Source organism: Ovis canadensis, chromosome 2 (genome assembly GCF_042477335.2).
Source record: "Ovis canadensis isolate MfBH-ARS-UI-01 breed Bighorn chromosome 2, ARS-UI_OviCan_v2, whole genome shotgun sequence".
Lineage (NCBI taxonomy): Eukaryota > Metazoa > Chordata > Mammalia > Artiodactyla > Bovidae > Ovis > Ovis canadensis.
In genome coordinates, this window is record NC_091246.1 from 178,411,918 (window position 1) to 178,431,934 (window position 20,017).

General features: G+C 38.6%; 1 protein-coding gene across 1 annotated transcript in view; it reads right to left on the reverse strand.

Annotated features, from left to right (window-relative positions):
* The window catches only part of THSD7B (thrombospondin type 1 domain containing 7B), a 1,055,806-nt gene that overhangs the window by 12,892 nt on the left and 1,022,897 nt on the right, over nt 1-20,017 (reverse strand). The window contains exons 21-26 of the mRNA XM_069574436.1: nt 16,777-16,922; nt 9,915-10,074; nt 8,650-8,823; nt 8,455-8,550; nt 5,574-5,656; nt 2,255-2,447 (exon numbers count right to left, since the gene is read on the reverse strand). Of these exons, the coding sequence (XP_069430537.1) occupies nt 2,255-2,447; nt 5,574-5,656; nt 8,455-8,550; nt 8,650-8,823; nt 9,915-10,074; nt 16,777-16,922 (852 nt within the window). The remainder of the gene's footprint in view (nt 1-2,254; nt 2,448-5,573; nt 5,657-8,454; nt 8,551-8,649; nt 8,824-9,914; nt 10,075-16,776; nt 16,923-20,017) is intronic.

Here is a 20,017-nt window from a genome sequence, read left to right on the forward strand (position 1 = left end):
TTATGAGAAGCTAATGTTATATAGAACAGAGGGCTTAGCTCAGTTCTCTGTAATGACCTGGATAGATGTGATGAGGAGGGAAGTCCAAGAAAGAGGGGATATATGCGTGCATGTGATTGATTCATTTCATTGTACAGCAGAAACTAACATAACACTGTAAAGCATTTATACTACAATAAAAAATAATTTTTAAAAAAGATCTGTAGTGGAAAATTAGTTTTCCTGCCAATCTCTGAGCTCCCTCCCCAGGTGCTACCACTGTTACCAATTTATGAACCACCTCATAGTTTTCTCTACAAATGCAAGCAACTGAGTCTATACACAACATACATGCACTTTTTAAAAAAGACACAAATGGTCCTTATCATTCACTTTGGTACTACTTTTCCACCTAACAATACATAATAAAAACGTTTCCATGCTAGTTCATAAAGGCAGGTCCATCTCATCCTTTTAATACCCCTAAGAGACATTACACAGTTGTATCATATTTTTGTTTTTTTGTTATTCTGTTTGTAGATATTTATGTTATTTCCATTCATTTGCTATATAGTAAGCAATCATATAATGAATATCATTTACATACTTCTCTTAGTATATGTGTGTATATTTGTATGATTAATTCCTAGGAGGAAAATTTTAGGTCAAAATGTATGATAGGTTTTGCCTAATTGTCTTCCTGAGAGGTTGCTCAAATTTTCAACCCCACTATGAGAATCTAATGAAAGTTATAAACTTTCTCCCAGACTAAATATATATTTTACATATATGTTTACATACATACATACACAATTGTATATGTGAGTATACATATATGTATGTGTCTGTGTTTATGCATATATGTATACACACAAGTATAGTCACATACGTGGTATTGATGCTTCAGTTAGATCTCCAAAGTTTAAGGACCTCATTTGCGGATTTGAAAACTCATTTTCTTGGAAGCAGTGAGTGAGACTGGCTGCATTTCATAGCATGCTTCCCTCAACGTTAAGTCTGTTTCTCTAAATTAGCTAAACATCACAGAATGAATATGATTTTTAAATCTACAGCATGCCCAGACGTACTTGGGAACCAAACATTAAGATACTGTGGTAATCCTTATACGCTAGTCACAGAACGTCTTGTTTCTTCCACTAGATCGAGGGTCCTTTGTGCCTGCACTCTAGTTTTGCTTCATTTAAGCATGTCATTAGGGCACTTCGGTACGACCAAGGCTTAGGATGTGGGCGGAAAGTTCCCAAGGTATATTTTGTCTGAGCTTCATGTGTGTCTTCCCTCTCAAGGTTCCTTCCATCAGCCACACTATCTCCCTCAGTCATTCACAGCACTTTGTTTTCTGGAAGAGGCATGTACCTTAGGCACAGAGAATTTTGCTTTCATATTTTTGTCCAATTCTTAAAAAGGGAAGTAGAGGCCAGTGCTGTGTAAGGATCTTATTGGCTTGCCTTTCATACCTTCCTGTCACTTACTGGTCTGTGACCTTGGTCAAATTAGTATGCATTGCCAGTTTCAGAATCCTAATCTCTACAGTGGGGATAACAACATCTCATTATGTTGCAAGAATGTAATGAGATGAGTCATGCAATACAACCAGCATGGAATCATAGGGTACAGAGAAATTATCTAATACTGTTCATTCGTATCCTTAATCTCCACTAAGTTTTGAGTCCTGTAGTGCTGACACTGTGCTAATACTCATGAAAATCCTGCAGGACAGATGCCTAGATTGATTCATAGATGAGGAAACAGTTCCAGAGAGGTAAAGAAATTACATGCAATCACAAAGGAAGTACCTCTGATCCTTGATACCCATAATGTCTCTTGGCCTCTGAAATTGATGCTGTTTTACTATATCACTAGTGTTTCTCAAACCAGATAGAGTACCTGGAATTTCCCTACATAACTCCATGTTCCCAAGAATCTATTCCTTTTCTTGTTTTTCAATTATATATAAAACTTCACAGTTTTTATTATAAAGTCTTTGGCAAAGATAATTTACAATTCAAACATTTTCAAAGCTTAATATTTTGGTTCCTTAACTCAGACTGGGGTTGGGGTTAACAGACTTATCCTCAACCACCCATGAGAACGTTTTACACTACATGACACTCAAATGTGAGAAACCTTGAATAAGACCATATTGCCTTTTCTATCCCTTCTTCCCTTCAAGCTTTCCATCATGAGCAGTGGTCACAATATGAACCCAAATCCAAGAGAAAATTTACATTTCTTACTCATAACTGATATGTACCTGGATCAAGGGGTTGGAGAGACCAACCTTTAAAAATATCATGTATTTTTGAATTCACAGGTCTGTTTTTCCCAGCAAGGTTTTTCACATCAGCTTTTTTATCCTCTGAGCCTGGTACCTTCATGCAGTAATCCAGGAGACCATTTGATCTCATGATCTCTGTATAGCCTTTCTCACAACCACAGACTCCACCCTACAGCATGAAAAATACATTTATGGTTACACAGTGAGTTGTACAGATGAAAAAATAACACCTTAATTGTTGGAACTGCTTGATAGTTGCATGATAGGTCATGGAAATTTAGGGTTTTTCAGCACAAGACTTGTCAAAGAGATGAAAATTCAATAAATAGTTCATCTTTCTGATTTCCAAAGTCAACACTTCAATAAATCATCAGTTCTTTCTAGTGGTTGATCATTCTTATACCTTCAAAATTGAAATCATAGTTTTTTTGTCAATAGAGTATATAAACTACATCCTTTTCTCTCTTATAGAGGTGTGTAAAGATTTAATTAAAAATTTACTTTGGTTCTTCCCCCAGCTATTTCAGATTTCTGCCTGCTCACGCCAATCTGTCCTTAACATTGAGAAGCAAAGCAACAGAAATTATGTGCATATCTTCTCTGAGTTTTGAGCTCTTTGAGGTCTCTTTCTGCCTCTATCACCTTCTATCATTGATCACGAACTAGACTGAACTGGCTCTCCACTCGTGGGCTTAGTTCTGTACTCAGAGAAGACAGTCCAAGGCTGTGAAGGGGGGAAAAAAACTTCACCAAAGGCACATTGTCCACAAGAGGGAGGAAAGACAGAGAGAGAGATACCTCGAAGTAACCTGAGTGTCACACCACATCATCACATTCCTAGTTGGCAACATGACAATGGGTCTTTCATATTTGTCTGTGGATTCCCGGTAATTTTCATGCACAATAAGCCTTTCGAAGAAACTAATAATGACACAGTGTAATGGACAAAGATTTTCTATCTGTCTCTGGAAGTGAAACTGAAATAACTGCTCTTCCTTCCTCTAGGAAACATAAAGGCAATAGAGGAGAATAGAAAATAAGCATGAGATTATGAATCTCTATGACTGTGCTGTTAGGATTCCTTACATAAAATTATGTCTGGTATTTTCTCATCATACCTTAGCCTTAAATGGTAATGCATATCAATTTTTATGTATCAGCCATATTTACTTACTGGCTCCAAACAGGGGAAGGAGTACATCAAGGCTGTATATTGTCACCTGCTTATTTAACTTATATGCAGAGTATATCATGAGAAACTCTGGGCTATATGAAGCACAAGCTGGAATCAAGATTGCCAGGAAAAATATCAAGAACCTCAGATATGCAGATGACACCACTGTTATGGCAGAAAGCAAAGAACAACTAAAGAGCCTATGGTGAAGGTGAAAGAGGAGAGTGAAAAAGTTGGCTTAAAGCTCAACATTCAAAAAATGAAGATCATGGCATCTGGTCCCATCACATATTGGGAAATAGATGGGGAAACAGAGGAAACTGATAGACTTTATTTTTTTGGGCTTCAAAATCACTGCAGATGGTGACTGTAGGCATGATATTAAAAGATGCTTACTCCTTGGAAGAAAAGTTATGACCAACCTAGACAGCATATTAAAAAGCAGAGACATGGCTTTGCCAACAAAGGTCTGTCTAGTCAAAGCTATGGTTCTTCCAGTAGTCATGTCATATTAGAGTCATATGAGAGTTGGACCATAAAGAAACCTGAGCACCGAATAACTGATACTTTGATCTGTGGTGTTGGAGAAGATTCTTGAGAGTCCCTTGGACTGCAGGGAGATCCAACCAGTCTGTCCAAAAGGAAATCATCCTGAATATTCATTGGAAGGACTGATGCTGAAGCTGAAACTCCAATATTTTGGCCACCTGATGTGAAGAACTGACTCATTTGAAAAGATCCTGATGCTGGGAAAGATTGAAGACAGGAGGAGAAGGGGACGACAGAGGATGAAATGGTTGGATGGCATCATCGACTCAATGGACATGAGTTTGAGTAAACTCCGGGAGTTGGTAATGGACAGGGAGGCCTGGCCTGCTACAGTCCATGGGGTCGCAGAGTCGGACATGACTGAGTGCCTGAACTGAACTATTTACTTAGGTTATCAGTTGTTGACTGAACACATGATTTTGAGGAGCAACGGATACTAAACTAAACATTAGAAGTTAAAAAAAATAATTAATAAATGCCTAAAGTTTAGGTAGAGATTGTATAATGACAGTTATCATTATAAATAATTCCAGTGGTTTTAATTAAAGACATTACTCAATGTTCAATGGGGAGAAACTAATGAAGAAAATTGGTACAAGCTCAAATATGAAAGCCATCTTTTCAAGATGTGTCTCTATTTAGTCTGAGTGAAAAGCTGTAACCAGTTATATAGGTCAAAGGTTCAAGGGAAAAGGTATTTTATGTTTATTACAGAGGGTATCCAGAGAGTTGGTGGGAAGCCACAACTTCTATTTCACAAACATCATCAGCCCATGAAGTTATTGCTGATCTCTTTTCCTTCTTTTTTCCACTGGAAACTTAATCCCTAGCTTTCCTGTGTCAAAGAATTAACCTACTTCTACTTGAAGTAGAAGGTCCATAAAATAGAATGGAGCATATGAATCATTTTAACCAAATCAGTTTTGGAAGGAACACACTATAAGAAGAAATGAGAGACAGGGCACACCTTTCTTCTATACACACTGTAAACTGTGAGTACCACTGATTAGAATACATGGTACATTTTGTATTAAATCCTGAGCAGCAATTGGTGGAAATTAAAGAAGGAAAAGGAGAAAAACTTCTGCTTTAAAAAAATGTATATATATGTACACACACATAATTATTACCCATAACCATACTATCAACTTATTTAAAATCAACTAAAATGTACATACACTAATCACAGTGTAATCAAATTTAGTACCTAAATTTTAGCAAACATGAACATATCCTTTTAAAGATTTTGCAAAATAGTTTAGGTATATGAAACGGAGGAAATAAAATCAACTGAGAACACATTGATAATCAGAGGAGAAATAGTGCTAACAGAGATTCGATATCTGAAAGAGAGGTTAGCTATAGATGGATTTAGAGTAAAAACGGCTGCTTTCTTGAACACACGGCCATGCAAAGAAATTCTTAATAGCTGCTATTACTTCAGCAAATGCCTCTAGGTGGTATTGTGGGCCCATGGAATTGCTGCTTGGGCTACAGGAGACTGGAAAACATCACACAACATACACATAACACAATTAAATTACCTGTCCAAGCCTCTAGCACCTGACTCACCTGTGTGCAGTAGGAGAAAGGTTTTCTGCAAGCTGGGTTACACTGCCGAATAGCAGCAGGGCGTGCCTGAAGGGAGCAGCCTCCTACAAAGGAAATCCCACCATCATTTACAGATTTTTCTAGGATAAATATTCACTTCTTTTCTTCTCTGTCACTGGCTACCTTTTAACAGTATTATTTTTTAAAAAATCTGTTTGCTGACAGTGTGTCTCAGTTCTATTTTGTTGATTATTCTAGGAAGGGCTGTTTGAGATGGGGGCTCTGCTAACAGAAGTTGTTTACAGTTGAGATTTTATACCTGTGTGTTGGCCAGGTGATTCTATCATATGGCTTCACTTGAGGGCAAAGCCTGTGAGTGTCAGGATCAGTAAAAGAATTGATGAAATCTCAATTGAAGTTCAGGAGCAGAAAATATATACGCTCAAAGATCTGTCTACATAGTTTTTTTCCAGCTCCCAAACCAGGCACTAGACCAATTCCCAACAACCAAACACTAAAAGAATGCTGCTAGTCCATTCATGAGACCGCAATATTAAACATTTTGGTAACATTTTAAACATATTTCAGCCAGAATATACACACATATATGCACACATGCAGAGTCACATAAAGATTGCCACACATATTTTTAAGAGCAAATGTATACACTCCAGCAGGGATAATCATACATCTGACACTAGTACTTGTAGGTCCTTATTAAAATAGCTTTGAGTAACTAGATGGAATAATATCTCTGTAATCTAAAAATCATTTATATATTAGTCATGCCTTCCTGGATTCAAGGTATTAGCAAAGAAGTTGACATATTATTCAAGGGCACCATTGAAGCTACATTTACATACCACTGGTTGCATTTATAGGTTCTAGTCTCTGCATTATTATAATTGTCAACCAATTATATAGTATATAACCAAAACATAACCAATTATGATTTTGTAACTGAGAAGGTTTTGTGCTTAAGGCTGTGTAGGGAATGTTGTATCTACATTTTTCTGAAGAATGAAACAGCTAAAATCTGTTACTTGAAAAATAATTTCCACAAGGAAAAAAAAAAAAAAACAACAGGATCCAGAATGAGCAGGTAGGTGTGAAATTGATCATGTGTTAGTGGCAGTAACCACACAGCCTTGTCACTGCCAACAGAGTTTGCAAGTGGTGTTTTTTCCTCCTTAAACCAGGGATCTCCACCATGTAGTATGCGTACTCCACGGGGAGAGGATCACCTGGGAGCCAGGAAAAACATGTCAGAATTTGTATATTTTAGCCAACTTTTTAAATTTTAACAATGAAATTAAGCTGTGATAATACTTAGCAGGTGACACTGGTAACCTGAACTCATTCATCAGGTGGCCCTGGGACGTACACCGGGCACAAGGTACTCCACTCACAGACTCTGATAGTGGAACCTTCACTGATTGGTTAACTCTAAGCACACTGCAGCAAGTGATGCTTTCTGTGTTCCTGGTTAGGCAGATTTACAGTATATTTAGCTTCAATAATAACTTACACAATGGGCAGGTCACTTAAATGGTTGTATGGAAAAACTATGGATTAAAGGGACAACCAATAATGAAAAAAACAAGTAAACTAGAAAAAGGTGAAGCAGACAACCTTTCTATTCCGATAGAAAAATCGAGATTCTTCTATTCTGATGAGCTCTTAGTCAGCCATAGCACCAAGTAAAAAGAATGACAATTTGATTTTCCTTCATAAGAAGGCATCGAAACAAACCCCTTTAAAATGATTGAGAAGACCATTTGTAGAATTTAATTGCACTCACTGTCATGAATGAGGAACCCTTCCTTCAATATATAGTCAGATATTAAATAATAATCAAGGCTACCACATTGTTAAAAAATGAAGCTTTCAGTACATGAATATAAGCATCTATAATTTACAGGAAAATGTTTTAAATCACTAATATATTTTAGCTTTTATTATATCTTTGTCAACTCTTTTAATTTCAATTTCTGTATATGTTTCATAACATGAAACTTTAGCACAGTAGTGCGGGATTTTAGAATATTTTGAGGTCTGTTCTCAAATATTTTAGGATATTTTGAGGTCTGTTCTTTTACTGAAAAGGTACATCTTTTAAAATTTTAGAGATCACTGTTTTAAACATTTGTGTCTTTCTGTTTTTGTCTTAGATCATGATATTCAAAGAAATTTTAGTATGTATCAACTGATGCTGAAGCTGAAACTCCAATATTTTGGCCTCCTGATGTGAAGAACTGACTCCTTGGAAAAGACCCTGATGCTGGGAAAGATTGAATGTGGGAGGAGAAGGGGATGGCAGAGGATGAGATAGTTGGATGGCATCACCGACTCAGTGGACATGAGTTTGAGTAAACTCTGGGAGTTGGTGATGGACAGGGAAGCCTGGAGTGCTGCAGTCCATGGGGTCACAAAGAGTCGGACACAACTGAGCGACTGAACTGAACTACTTCTTTGTCTGATATATTGTGTGTGTATGCTCAGTCAGTCATATCTAACTCTTTGTGACTCCATGGACTGTAGCCCACTAGGCTCCTCTGTCCATGGAATTCTCCAGGCAAGAATACTGAAATAGCTTGCCATTTCCTTATCTAGGGGATCTTCCCCACTCAGGGATTGAACCCCTGTCTCCTACGGCTCCTGCACTGGCAGGAAAATTCTTTACAACTATGCCACCCGGGTAGCCCGTCTGATATATTATGGGACTTCATATAGAACTGTTTGCTTTCTAAGATGCAAAGATCTAATGGCAACTTGCCATGAAGCTCATCTAAGTCCACTCCCCAGTTTTCCCTTGCTTATAATTTTTAAGCTAATTCTTCTCACCAACAGCAACACTCAGAGATCTTTCCGCAGTGCCCACATGAATCTTAGGCAGGAATACCTGTGACGTTAATGCCATCTGAACGTTGGCACCACACAGTTCGCTCATTATTGTTCCAAAGACTTGCTTTCCATGTGTAGTGATAACATTTACCTCCTGCAAATAAATATGATAACAGCGGTTCTATTATGCCTCAATCAAAGCAGAATAAGCATTGATCAATCAAGGCTGAGAGTTGAAAAGTGCTCTTGGTACCTGTACAAGGGCGTGTTTCTAGAACCTGCTGGGGACAGCTGTCTTGGTTCTCAAAAGACTGAATTATAAATGTCCTTGACCTAGATTGGCGACCCAGAGTCTCGAAGCTTCTTCCATCAATGCAGGTCAGCTCACATGTGCTCCACTCTGACCATTCTGTTAAATGGCAGTCTCCTGGAGGGTCATGCAGCACAGAGCAGAGGAAACATTGTGAAAACGGGCCCCTGACCCCATTTACACACACAGGCTTCACAGTGGGAGATGTGTGGTGCCACAGTGACCAGGTGCATTCCAGAAACTACAAATTCTATGCTGACAAATTTTCTAATTAGAAAGCACTGGGAGTGAGGAAGTAATGTATGGTTTAATCTAGTTGAATGAAAAGCGCCAAGCACTATACTGCCATTATTTTGCCTCAAATCATGGAAGTTTTATCTAGAGAACACTAGTGTCTACTAGTGACAATAAAATTTTTAAAAGGAAGTGTAAAGATTACAGCAGCTCAGTTTTTAAAGAGCATCATAACATCATAAAATGGATGTTCATAGAAATTGTATAAAGGAAAGAAGTAGAGTAGCTTTAAACTTAAAGAATGTTTCATGTAACAATCCAAACATGCAAAAAATTTTTTTGTATATATGTCAATGTATGTATATACACATATATGTTTCATGCCATATTATAAGACTACATAAGAAAATATTTAGCCACCTTAAGCTCCTGCCATACAAGGTTAAGTTGTGTTATTAGGATTAAAATAAACTCATAAATCTTATGTAACTAAGAATAACCTTTACAATTACATAGAACTTGCTTGTTTAACATAGTGCTTTCATGAACTTTTAGCTTTGCGTGTCACCACCATGTCATCAGCCAGGGTTCATTACTCATGGATTTAGTGAATGTTTTTTGAATGCTGGCAATGTGCTTGGTGCGGTCAGGTATTATTAACACATTTTCTAGATGGAGCAACCACTGCTCAAAGTGACAGGAGTATATGTCCCAGGCAAAATGCCAGTGTCGTGATAGTGACAAGATTCTAACTTAGCTCTTACATTTCCAGTCCAGTGCTTCCCCGTGACTCGCCCCGCCAGCCTACTTTGCCTCTATAGAAGCTGTTAGGTATATTCCAAAGTGATAACCAACGACACGTGGATTAAAGTTAGTTACAAACTTCAACTTGGATGAGAGAGAACTCCAAAAAACAGAAAAATAAATAAAAAGGTCACCATGGAAGGCACTCCCAATCATCTAAAATTGCCTACCTGGGCAAGGCACTGAACACGGCTGTTTCAAGATGCTGTCTTGAAAGGGCATCTCTCTACACAGTGCATCGTCTACACGTACAGTCCAGGGAGATATTGAACCTTTGTGGACCACACAGGAGAGGCTGCGGGTCTGGACTCCTTCCCCACAGTCTCCACCCTGTCAGAGGAAAGGATGCTGTCAGCATTACCCAAATCAGGAACATCTCAGAGTTTTAGCTCCCACCACCTCTTGGGCAAAAGAAACCAAAAAACAAAACAAACACAGTTGCATATTTCTTTAGCTTCCTCCTTTTGAGAGTTATCTTTCTGTTGTTGACAATAAGGCATCCCTGAGCAATTCTTTTAGAGCTGACAGAGCAACTGAAGCAGAAATGCAAATTTATGCCTTGGAATTTATGCACTCAGAATATGATGATTCATTCTGGAACTCAGCCAGGATTGACTGAAAAAGAAAAACAATACCTAATTTGTCTAGGTGTATGTGATAAAGTGGCCTAATCTATAATCACTCCCCAAAAGAGCATGTACAACCACAGGGTGTACATTTCTCTTTTGCTTTGCTTGTTTTTCTTTTGTAGGGAATTCAGTACTTTCTCATGTGGATTAGATTGGGGTTTCCAGTAAAACGCTGATTTCCTCATAATGCTTTCTGTGCTGAATATTATTCTTTGAAGACATTTTATACAAATCCTACTCAGATTTTTCTGGCCAATTAGAAAAAAAAATGTGCAGTGTCTCACAGAAACAGGAGGTTTGTGGTTATCTAGCTCAACCATCTGCCTGATGAAAGACTTCCTACTCTAACATTTTTAGCAGATACTCACAAGGTGAGTATTATCTCCTCAGTTTTAGTCAGGTACTCATATTTCAAAAAGAAGTCCATTGGTTATTTGGATAACTGTAGAGGGAGGGAGGGGTGTGTGTGTGTGTGTGTGTGTGTGTGTGTGTGTGTGCGTGCCTGCGTGCGTGCGTGCGTGCGTGTGTGTGTGTGTGTGTGTAAGTGCCTTAGAAAACAGAGCCCAAGGCAAAGCTTCTATACTAAGGGGGTGAAATCCCAGGGCAAGAGTGAGGCTGAGAGAGCCATCGCAGGTGCAGAGGAAAAGCAAATATAAGGTAGTGTGTTGTCAACTGGCCTCAACTTCATAGTAAACAGCTGGTTTCTTGGTCAATCACAACATTGTTTAGACAGGCCACACGGATCATCCAAGATGTGGTGGCAGGAAAAAGGGAGAGGCATTTTTATGCCAGCTCCTCCATGGATCCAGTTCTCACTGATCAACTTTCATCCCAGGGAGTATTAACTCCCCTATACTTCCAAAGAGTATTACTCAGCTCCTACTAAGCCAGGAAATAGGTGGAAGACCAAGAGTTTCTATGATTACTTCTGGTATAGATGGAGAGAGAGAGAAAGAACATTTGCATGGACTCTGTAGCTGCACACAAGGATGCTACATGCTACAACCCATTATTAGGAGATAACTGGACAACGGGGCTCTGCATTGGGAAACTGAGTTTCAGCTCCTCCTTATTCCTCCCTCTCACCACAGGACTCAGAAACTACATTGCTAGAACTTGGAGCTTCTGTGGCTCTAGCAGCAGCAGGATTGAAGAGGGACATGGTGGGCAGCTAAAGCAGTCATGACAGTGCTCCTAGGTGTGGAGCAGGTGACTCAGAGGCTGATGGGCCTGCTGAGCACCAGCCAGGTCAAGGCACAGTGGCAGCAGCTGCTAAGTATCAAGGGCAGTGGATGGGCTGCCGGATGTGCAGGATGGTAGAAGCTGCTGAGAAAAATTCTTTCAGATTCAAAGTTATACTGGCAAAAAAAAAAAAGGTGCCACTTGGCGGAGGTCTAAGTCACAGGAACTTAGAGACTGAATCATTGGGGCAGACACACAAACTGGGACCATCACATCTTTTTCCATAGATGTTTTAACAAGGATTGTGTTTTGCTTATCTAAGATGGCAATCCCCACACTTGCTCTCTCAATACCTCATAACCGTTCTAACCATTGTGAGATGGTTAAAAAAATGTGCCCTGTGCACTGAACCCAAGTGCACTTTTTTTTTTTTTAGAAATGGAGGTTCAAAATCAATTCACAATATATTCATCCAAACCAAATGTTCTAGTAAATATTTCTACACCAAAGCTGAAAATAACTAGCATAAGTTAAATGTGGGTTTGGGGGAGGGTTCTTTCGGTAACTTTTGTCCATTGCATGGCCAAATTGCCTAAGGTATGTTTCACTGTAGAGTGTCAGAGTTCATGAACTTGGAGTCTGAAGATGTCTGAAGCATGTCTGAAATTTGAAGTTACTGCTCTCTAGAACCTCAGGTAACTGGAGATGCAATTGATTAGAGAGCTTTGTTTGACATTCCAGGAGATGGAGTGTGCAGAAAGGAGGGGAAACTAGTCAACATCAGGGAGCATTTTCAAAACCAAGACAAACAATAATGTTTCTAGTATGTATCCATGTTCCACCTTAATCTCTTATACCTTTGACAACAACAGCCACAGTATGAGGAGAAATCAGCCACAGAATGATAATTTCATTCATAAAGTAAGCATTCATCCAGTCTCACTCATGAGACTTTACACACCAGGACTTGAAAACAGAGACAGGCTTCTTAGAACAAGTTGGTCAACATTCAGCATTCCATCACTAAGTCTCTGCTGTTCAGGTCATTAACGGACTTCCTGTCCACTCTGCATCAGCATCACCAGATGCGGATCAGCAGGCGGTGCTAATGCTCATAATCAGAGTTTTAATCAAACCTATAATAACAACCTCAATTTATTGAGCTCTAAATTTATGTCAGGTACTATGCTCAGCACTACATATGACTTGTCTAATCGTTAACAAAACCTCCAGCAAAACATGTACTACTTCTCCTCCTGTGATATATATAAATAAACTGAGTTTGAAGAGTTTGAAAACCTGGCAAAAAGTACAGAGTGAGGAACTGGAAAAAATCTTGACCAAAATTAAGCCTGCAAAGATGCTGATAATAGGGGGAAGCATGTGAGTTTGGGAAATTAAGAGGCATATGGGAACTCTCTGCTCAGTTTTTTGGTATACTTAAAACTACTTAAAAAAAAAATACAGTCTAGAGACTTCCTGATAGTCCAGGGGTTAAGACACCACTTTTCAATGCAGGGGGCACAAGTTCAGTCCCTGGTCGGGGAACTAAGGTCCCACATGCTGCAGGGTGCAGCCAACAATTAAACAAAAACAATTAAAAACACTCAAGTATCTTTAAATAAATAAAAATAAAAGTCTACTGATATATATTTAAATAATAAATACAAAATATGTGTGTGTCTATAAATACACATAAATGTAAAATGGTGAATCTAGCGAAGAGTAGGCAGTGGCACCCCACTCCAGTGTTCTTGCCTGGAGAATCCCAGGGACAGAGGAGCCTGGTGAGCTGCCGTCTATGGGGTTGCACAGAGTCAGACACAACTGAGTGACTTCACTTTCACTTTTCACTTTCATGCATTGGAGAAGGAAATGGCAACCCACTCCAGTATTCTTGCCTGGAGAATCCCAGGAATGGGGGAGCCTGGTGGGCTTCCGTCTATGGGGTCTCAAAGAGTCGGACACGACTGACGTGACTTAGCAGCAGCAGCTGCAACAGTGAAGAGTAGAGGGTGTTACTTCATGTTGTTCCACTTTTCCAAATGAGAAGTTCTGAGAAATACTAAGGAATAGATGAAGAAGTCTACAAAATAATATTTAAGAATATATAAAATAAAATCTAAAAAGATTAGACCTGAGAGACTCCAGAGTCTGAGCTCTGAAACAGATTTTGCAACATATGTGTGGATATGTGTTACCAGCTAAGAAACTTGGAAGGAGTTAGGAAACCCTGAAAAAAAATGAAGCCTGAGGATAAACACTTTCATTTGCAAGTCTCTTTCCACAGATGATGGTGACAGAATTGGCATATCCACCATGCCCTGGGCAAGCTCCTCTGTTTGGGGTTTGATCCACTTGATGGCAATCAGCCACTTCAAGATCACAGCCACCACCTTCAGTGCATATAAGTCTGCAACCCACACTGGGCAGGTCAGGATATTACGGAACAAGGAGAAGCAGAAGGACAGCTGTGAGAGAGGTGCACTTGGTTTGTATGTGGAGGTTCATGTGTATTTTGATCAGTAATTTCCCAAACTCAGTTTACATAGATGAGTAAGAAAAGGGGACTCATTGAAAATGTCTTGTGTTATGTATCTCACAAAGCATTCAAAATCAGGCTGCAGGAAGAACAGGAATGCAGTTCAAACTCAGCAAAAATTCAAATATCATCAAGATTCTCTTTCTCTTTTGCCTCTGAGTTACTGACTTTATCTATTATATAAGGTGGGAATATGTGACAGCAAAGAGTTTTTGAATATAATATCTTTGAACAGCTTCAATTACATTCCAAATTATTGGGAAAGAATGCTGTTGGTCTCCTGCAGGTAAGGTGCCCACACAGGAATAATTAATACAGACATATTTTCTGAGAGCTTTGCCTGGATTGAGGCTAACTGCAGTTTTCCCCTGACTGGAAATGTCAGTGAATGGAATGACCTCATCTAGAAACCTAAGGCACCTTTGAAATCTCTGGATATCCCTGCTCTCATGGTCTCCAGAGCCCCTGTGTCTGGGTATCTCCATCAGATGCCACAACCCCTTCTCCCCACCTCCACAAGAACTGCTATAGAGAATGTTCACAACCCACCACTCCGGCCCCTGTGGTTCTGGCTAAAGTTCAGTATGTGACAGCAAAATCTCAAACATTACATTTGACATTTCCCCTGCACATTCCTAGGAGACAAACTGGCAGATTTGTCTACTAAAAAAAAAAAAAAAGAAAAGAAAAAAAGCTCTTGATACCCAGGAAGATAAAAGGAAATGTATTGGGTTGGTCAAAAAGTTCACCTGGGATTTTCTGTAACATCTTATAGAAAAACCCAAATGAAATTTTTGGCCATCTCAATACAAAAGAACAAGTGAGGTATAGTAGCAGCTGTATGGCTGGTGAGACACAGAGTATGGAGTTTGTCCCCCATCCTTCCCTTCTTCTTCCTGTCTTTTCTCTTCCTTCTCCTGCAATGAGTTCCTAAATTCTTTGAATTTGTTTTCTCTACTCTCTCAACAATTGTTAGGAGATATCTTCCTTCCATTTCTTATTTGTGATACTAAGCAATACTGAAAAAACTGTTGAAGGTTTAGGAAAGAGAGTTTTGGACTAAGTACACAATAGAACTGCCTTATGACCCAGCAATCCCACTGCTGGACATACACACCGAGGAAACCAGAATTGAAAGAGACACATGTACCCCAATGTTCATCGCAGCACTGTTTATAATAGCCAGGACATGGAAACAACCTAGATGTCCATCAGCAGATGAATGGATAAGAAAGCTGTGGTACATATACACAATGGAGTATTACTCAGCCATTAAAAAGAATACATTTGAATCAGTTCTAATGAGATGGATGAAACTGGAGCCAATTATACAGAGTGAAGTAAGCCAGAAAGAAAAACACCAATACAGTATACTAACACATATATATGGAACTTAGAAAGATGGCAATGATGACCCTGTATGCAAGATAGCAAAAGAGACACAGACGTGTAGAGCAGACTTTTGGACTCTGAAGGAGAGGAAAGAGTGGGATGACTTGGGAGAATGGCATTGTAACAATTATACTATCATGTAAGAAACGAATCGCCAGTCTATGTTTGAAGCAGGATACAGGATGCTTGGGGCTGGTGCACGGGGATGATCCAGAGAGATGATATGGGGTGGGAGGTGGGAGGGGGGGTTCATGTTTGGGAACTCATGTACACCTGTGGTGGATTCATGTCAATGTATGGCAAAACCAATACAGTATTGTAAAGTAAAATAAAGTAAAAATAAAAATTAAAAAAATATAATTAAAAAAAAAAAGAAAAAAAAGCCATTAGGTTACTATTGAATTAATTGGCATGGTATCTTATTTTCTGTAAAAAGGAGACTGAACAAATGTAGCATACATTTTTATTCCTCTGAGACTTATTAAAATACATGGGCACTTAACTTCTGCAAGATAATGATGCTGTACAACAATGTCATCCTGACAGGAACACTATGAGAATACTCTGCAGATATCTTAATGCATAATCAAAATTATTGTTACCTAATTAAATCTGCCTTGGAATACGAACTGAAGGATAAACTAGTAAAACAAGAAAATAGAGAAAAATCAATGTGCTTTTTTCTTACACAAGAAACCAGAGAGAAAATGCCACAGAGCATCATTGCTGACCCAGCAAAAGCTCTGGGTATGTGATATATTATGATGTTACTAGGCATTTATATTTCAGGTCAATAAAAAGCAATCATTGAGGAAAATGTAGTAACCTTGGTTTGTGTAATAATGTTAAAATATATCTTTCATACACTTTTGATTTTCTGCCCACATGTAAGATTTTGTCTAAGCCTAAAAGTGCTTTTTAAAGAAATACAGTCTACAGCAAGTTGTGCATTTCTATAGTATCAGGGTTTTGCCTAATTGCATAATGCTTTGATATTTCCAACAAACCAAGAAGATAGAGAATTCTTTAAGATACTAAAAAGATTGAAAGTCCCCTGATCCAACTTATTACAATAGTTGATAAGGATGGGCATTTATTTTCCTAGCCGTATCACTCTATATGAAGTTAAGTTATTTGGTTCTTTTTCCCATGCTCTCTATGGTATAAAAATACACTGTGCCAGGCCCCTGGTGCTGTAAAGTTTGTTTTATCACCTTGTAGGTTTCAATAGACAAGTACTTTGGACAGACTGAGAAACATTTCTTTAAATGCCATTATATGACTTACCTCCAATTTACATGCAGACCAGTTGCTGAGGACCCAGCTGTAGCAGGGGATCATTGGGCAGGTTTTGTGCTGGGTAAGCTCTGTGGGACATGGCCGGCCTTCTCCTTGGGTTGGCATAAGGATAAATCGAGTCCGGCTCCTTTGACCTGAAATGAGAAAGACAATGTCAACTTTTCCATTAGAGTTTGGCTAAAAAAGGAATTAAAGAACAGAATGTTGCCATATATACAAGAGTCTTCACTAAAACACGCTGAACTTTGTCATGTCCAGGTTTCAGTTATTTGGTATTTTAATTTAGGTTTCCATGGAGATACAGGTTATCCAAGGTCTGCATATGCTTGTGGATCTGAAACGCTGTCTTCTACTTCAGCCATCCTATATCCAAACTCTGTACAATTACCAAACTGACTGACCCCGGAAACACTGGCAGAATGTTAATTCATTTAATAAATATTTCTTTATTAAGCTCTAGAATAACCAAAGCATCCTGCTATGTGCTAGGGGGTGCAGTGATAAAACAGTCCTATGTACCTCCTGCCTTCGCAAACCTTACATTCTAGGCTAGGATCACCAATATTAAGCAAAAGTGAAAGTGAAGTCTCTCAGTCATGTCTGACTCTTTGCGACCCATGGACTGTAGCCCACCAAGCTCGTCCATCCATGGGATTCTCCAGGCAAGAATACTGGAGTGGGTTGCCATTTCCTCATTAAGCAAAAAGAGAACGGTATTTCCTATGTTAGGTTCTAAATCACAAGTGAGCTAGAAAATTGCACATAATCCAAATTACCCCAGAAAATTCCCTAGGAAGATGCCAAGATTGCCCTAGAAAATTCCCTAGTGTGGTTCAAATAGTGTCACTCCATTAATTCAACATGACCAGTTTTCCTAGAGTTTAGGGCCAATTTCTCTTTTTCACTGAATATCAGATAAAGTTGTTAACTTGTATGAAGAAGCCATGATGGTTGAAAACATTTTTTTCAAATACTGGTATTCCATTTCCTAATGAGAGGAAATTGGTTAATAAGAATGGTTCAGGAAAGAGCAGGACTCTCACATCATCTTATACCCACTGCTAGGCATCAGGTCATAAACTCACTAATAGGAATAATGGATGGAATGTAAATGTTTCGTGCTCCTGCTCTCTCTCCCTCTCACTCTTGTCTTTACTCATTTGCTACTGATGAACTAGGGTATGCACATAGTTTCCTTAATATTAGTTATATGTGAATCCAATGCCCTTCGACTGTTGTTATAAAATTAATTATGTGATTGTATTTGTGATAAATGTGAAAGGAAAAACAGAAGGTCCTCCGAGAGCATGTTATGGGGATGCCACCCAGTCTGTGAAAGAATCAGAGAATATTTCCTTGAGCAGTTGAGCTTTAAACAGAAATCTGAAGGAGTAAGAAAGAGCATGTGAATAGGTCATGAGATACAAAGGAGAAGGACAGGTGTGAGGACCTAACAGAAGGCCAGTGTGGCTGGACAGAGAGAGCAAGGAACAGAATAGATGGAGGGAATACTTTTAAAGCTATTAAAAGTGAGAATCAAAGATTATACATTTATATTTTAAGAGAAATGGGAAGATAGCAATGCCTTCACTTCTGCATAGAATTTACTTGAAAACCGAAGGTAAGCATAATTCTCAGATGTCCTCAAGTTCAGGGAGAAGTAAGGGGAACTAACATAGTCAGTGGACTACCTCTTAGCGGTCACCAGAATATTATCATAGATATGGTGGAAAACTAACTCTCTTTAAGACGACCCTTGAAGAAAACTAGGGCATTCTCATCACTGGATTCTAAATTCCGTGAGGCCCGAGATTCTGTCCCTAACATGAGACTTCCTATATATTAAGCACTAATTGAATATTTGTTCAATTCATATTATTATAAACTGTCTCTATGATATTATCTGGTGTGCAAACATGTGTGATGCTATTGCTAAGCAGTTTTCTAAAAACTTATATACTGACTCACTGAACAGTCATGACAATCCTAGAGGAAAATTCTGTTATTGTCACATATTATTGATAAGGACATTGTAGCACAGAGTTTGTCACTTCTTTAAGGTCAAAAACATAGTCAGTTGCAGAACAGGATTCAAACTCAGGAAGTTTTGCTACAGAGGTGACTGTATTAGTCAAGATGCTAATGCAAGAGAACATCAAAGCGAGCAAAGGACGGATCTAGGTCTTGAATGGGAAACACAAAAGAAACTTGAGGTGGCAGTAAAATTTGCGCTTTGTGAACAACAGAATCCACAAATTATGCATTCCTGGGCACAGGACAGAACATTCACATTTAGACCAATGTTCCCTCCCAACATCACTCAAACCAAATCATACTTGTTGGATATCACCTTATTCATATGAAACATTGTCCCTGCTCAATGAGTGCATTTGGCTCAATATTTCACATTAACTCTTACCTAAATACTCTTCAGTTTTATAACAATCTTTATGTTTATTCTCTTGCAATAAATATCTATTATTCTAATGTCAATGTCATTATAATTGCATCCTGTTCTCTATCCATCTTTATAAAACTAATGACAATGTGGTGTCACCTTTATCACAGCTAAAGAGGTTCTATTTCATTAAAACCAAATAACTTCAAGCTTGTTCTTGAATTGATGGCATGCATCACTGCCATTTCTTTAGGACCATTTTATTTATTTCCATTACAGTGACAGATATTTTCTGCTGGACATAAACATGGTGGGGGGAACCTAATAAAGTCAATAAAAAAAATAATGAAGTTCTACAACCACTCACTAAAAGGACAGCCATATGGTTTCTCTGCTGTTTGCTATCCAAACACAAATATAAGTTCAAACAATGTCAACTACTACCAAGAAGCATATAATTCTATATTTTGAAGTATATTATCATTTGTTTTCTTTTTTATTATTGGAATATAATTTCTTGACAATGTTGTGTTAGTTTCTGCTGTACAACAAAGTGGATCAGCTATATGTATACATATCTCCCATCCCTCTTGAGCCTCCCTCTCATCCCCTATCCCCATCCCACCCATTCTAGGTCATCACAGAGCACAGAGCTGAGCTTCCTGTGCTATACAGCAGCTTCTCACTAGCTATCTGTCTTACACATGGTAGTGTATAGTCCTAATTAGTGTCAGTCCTAATTTCCCAATTGGTCCCACCCTTCCCTTCCTCATCGTATCTACATGTCTGTTCTCTATGTCTGCATCTCTATTCCTGCATTGCTATTAAGTT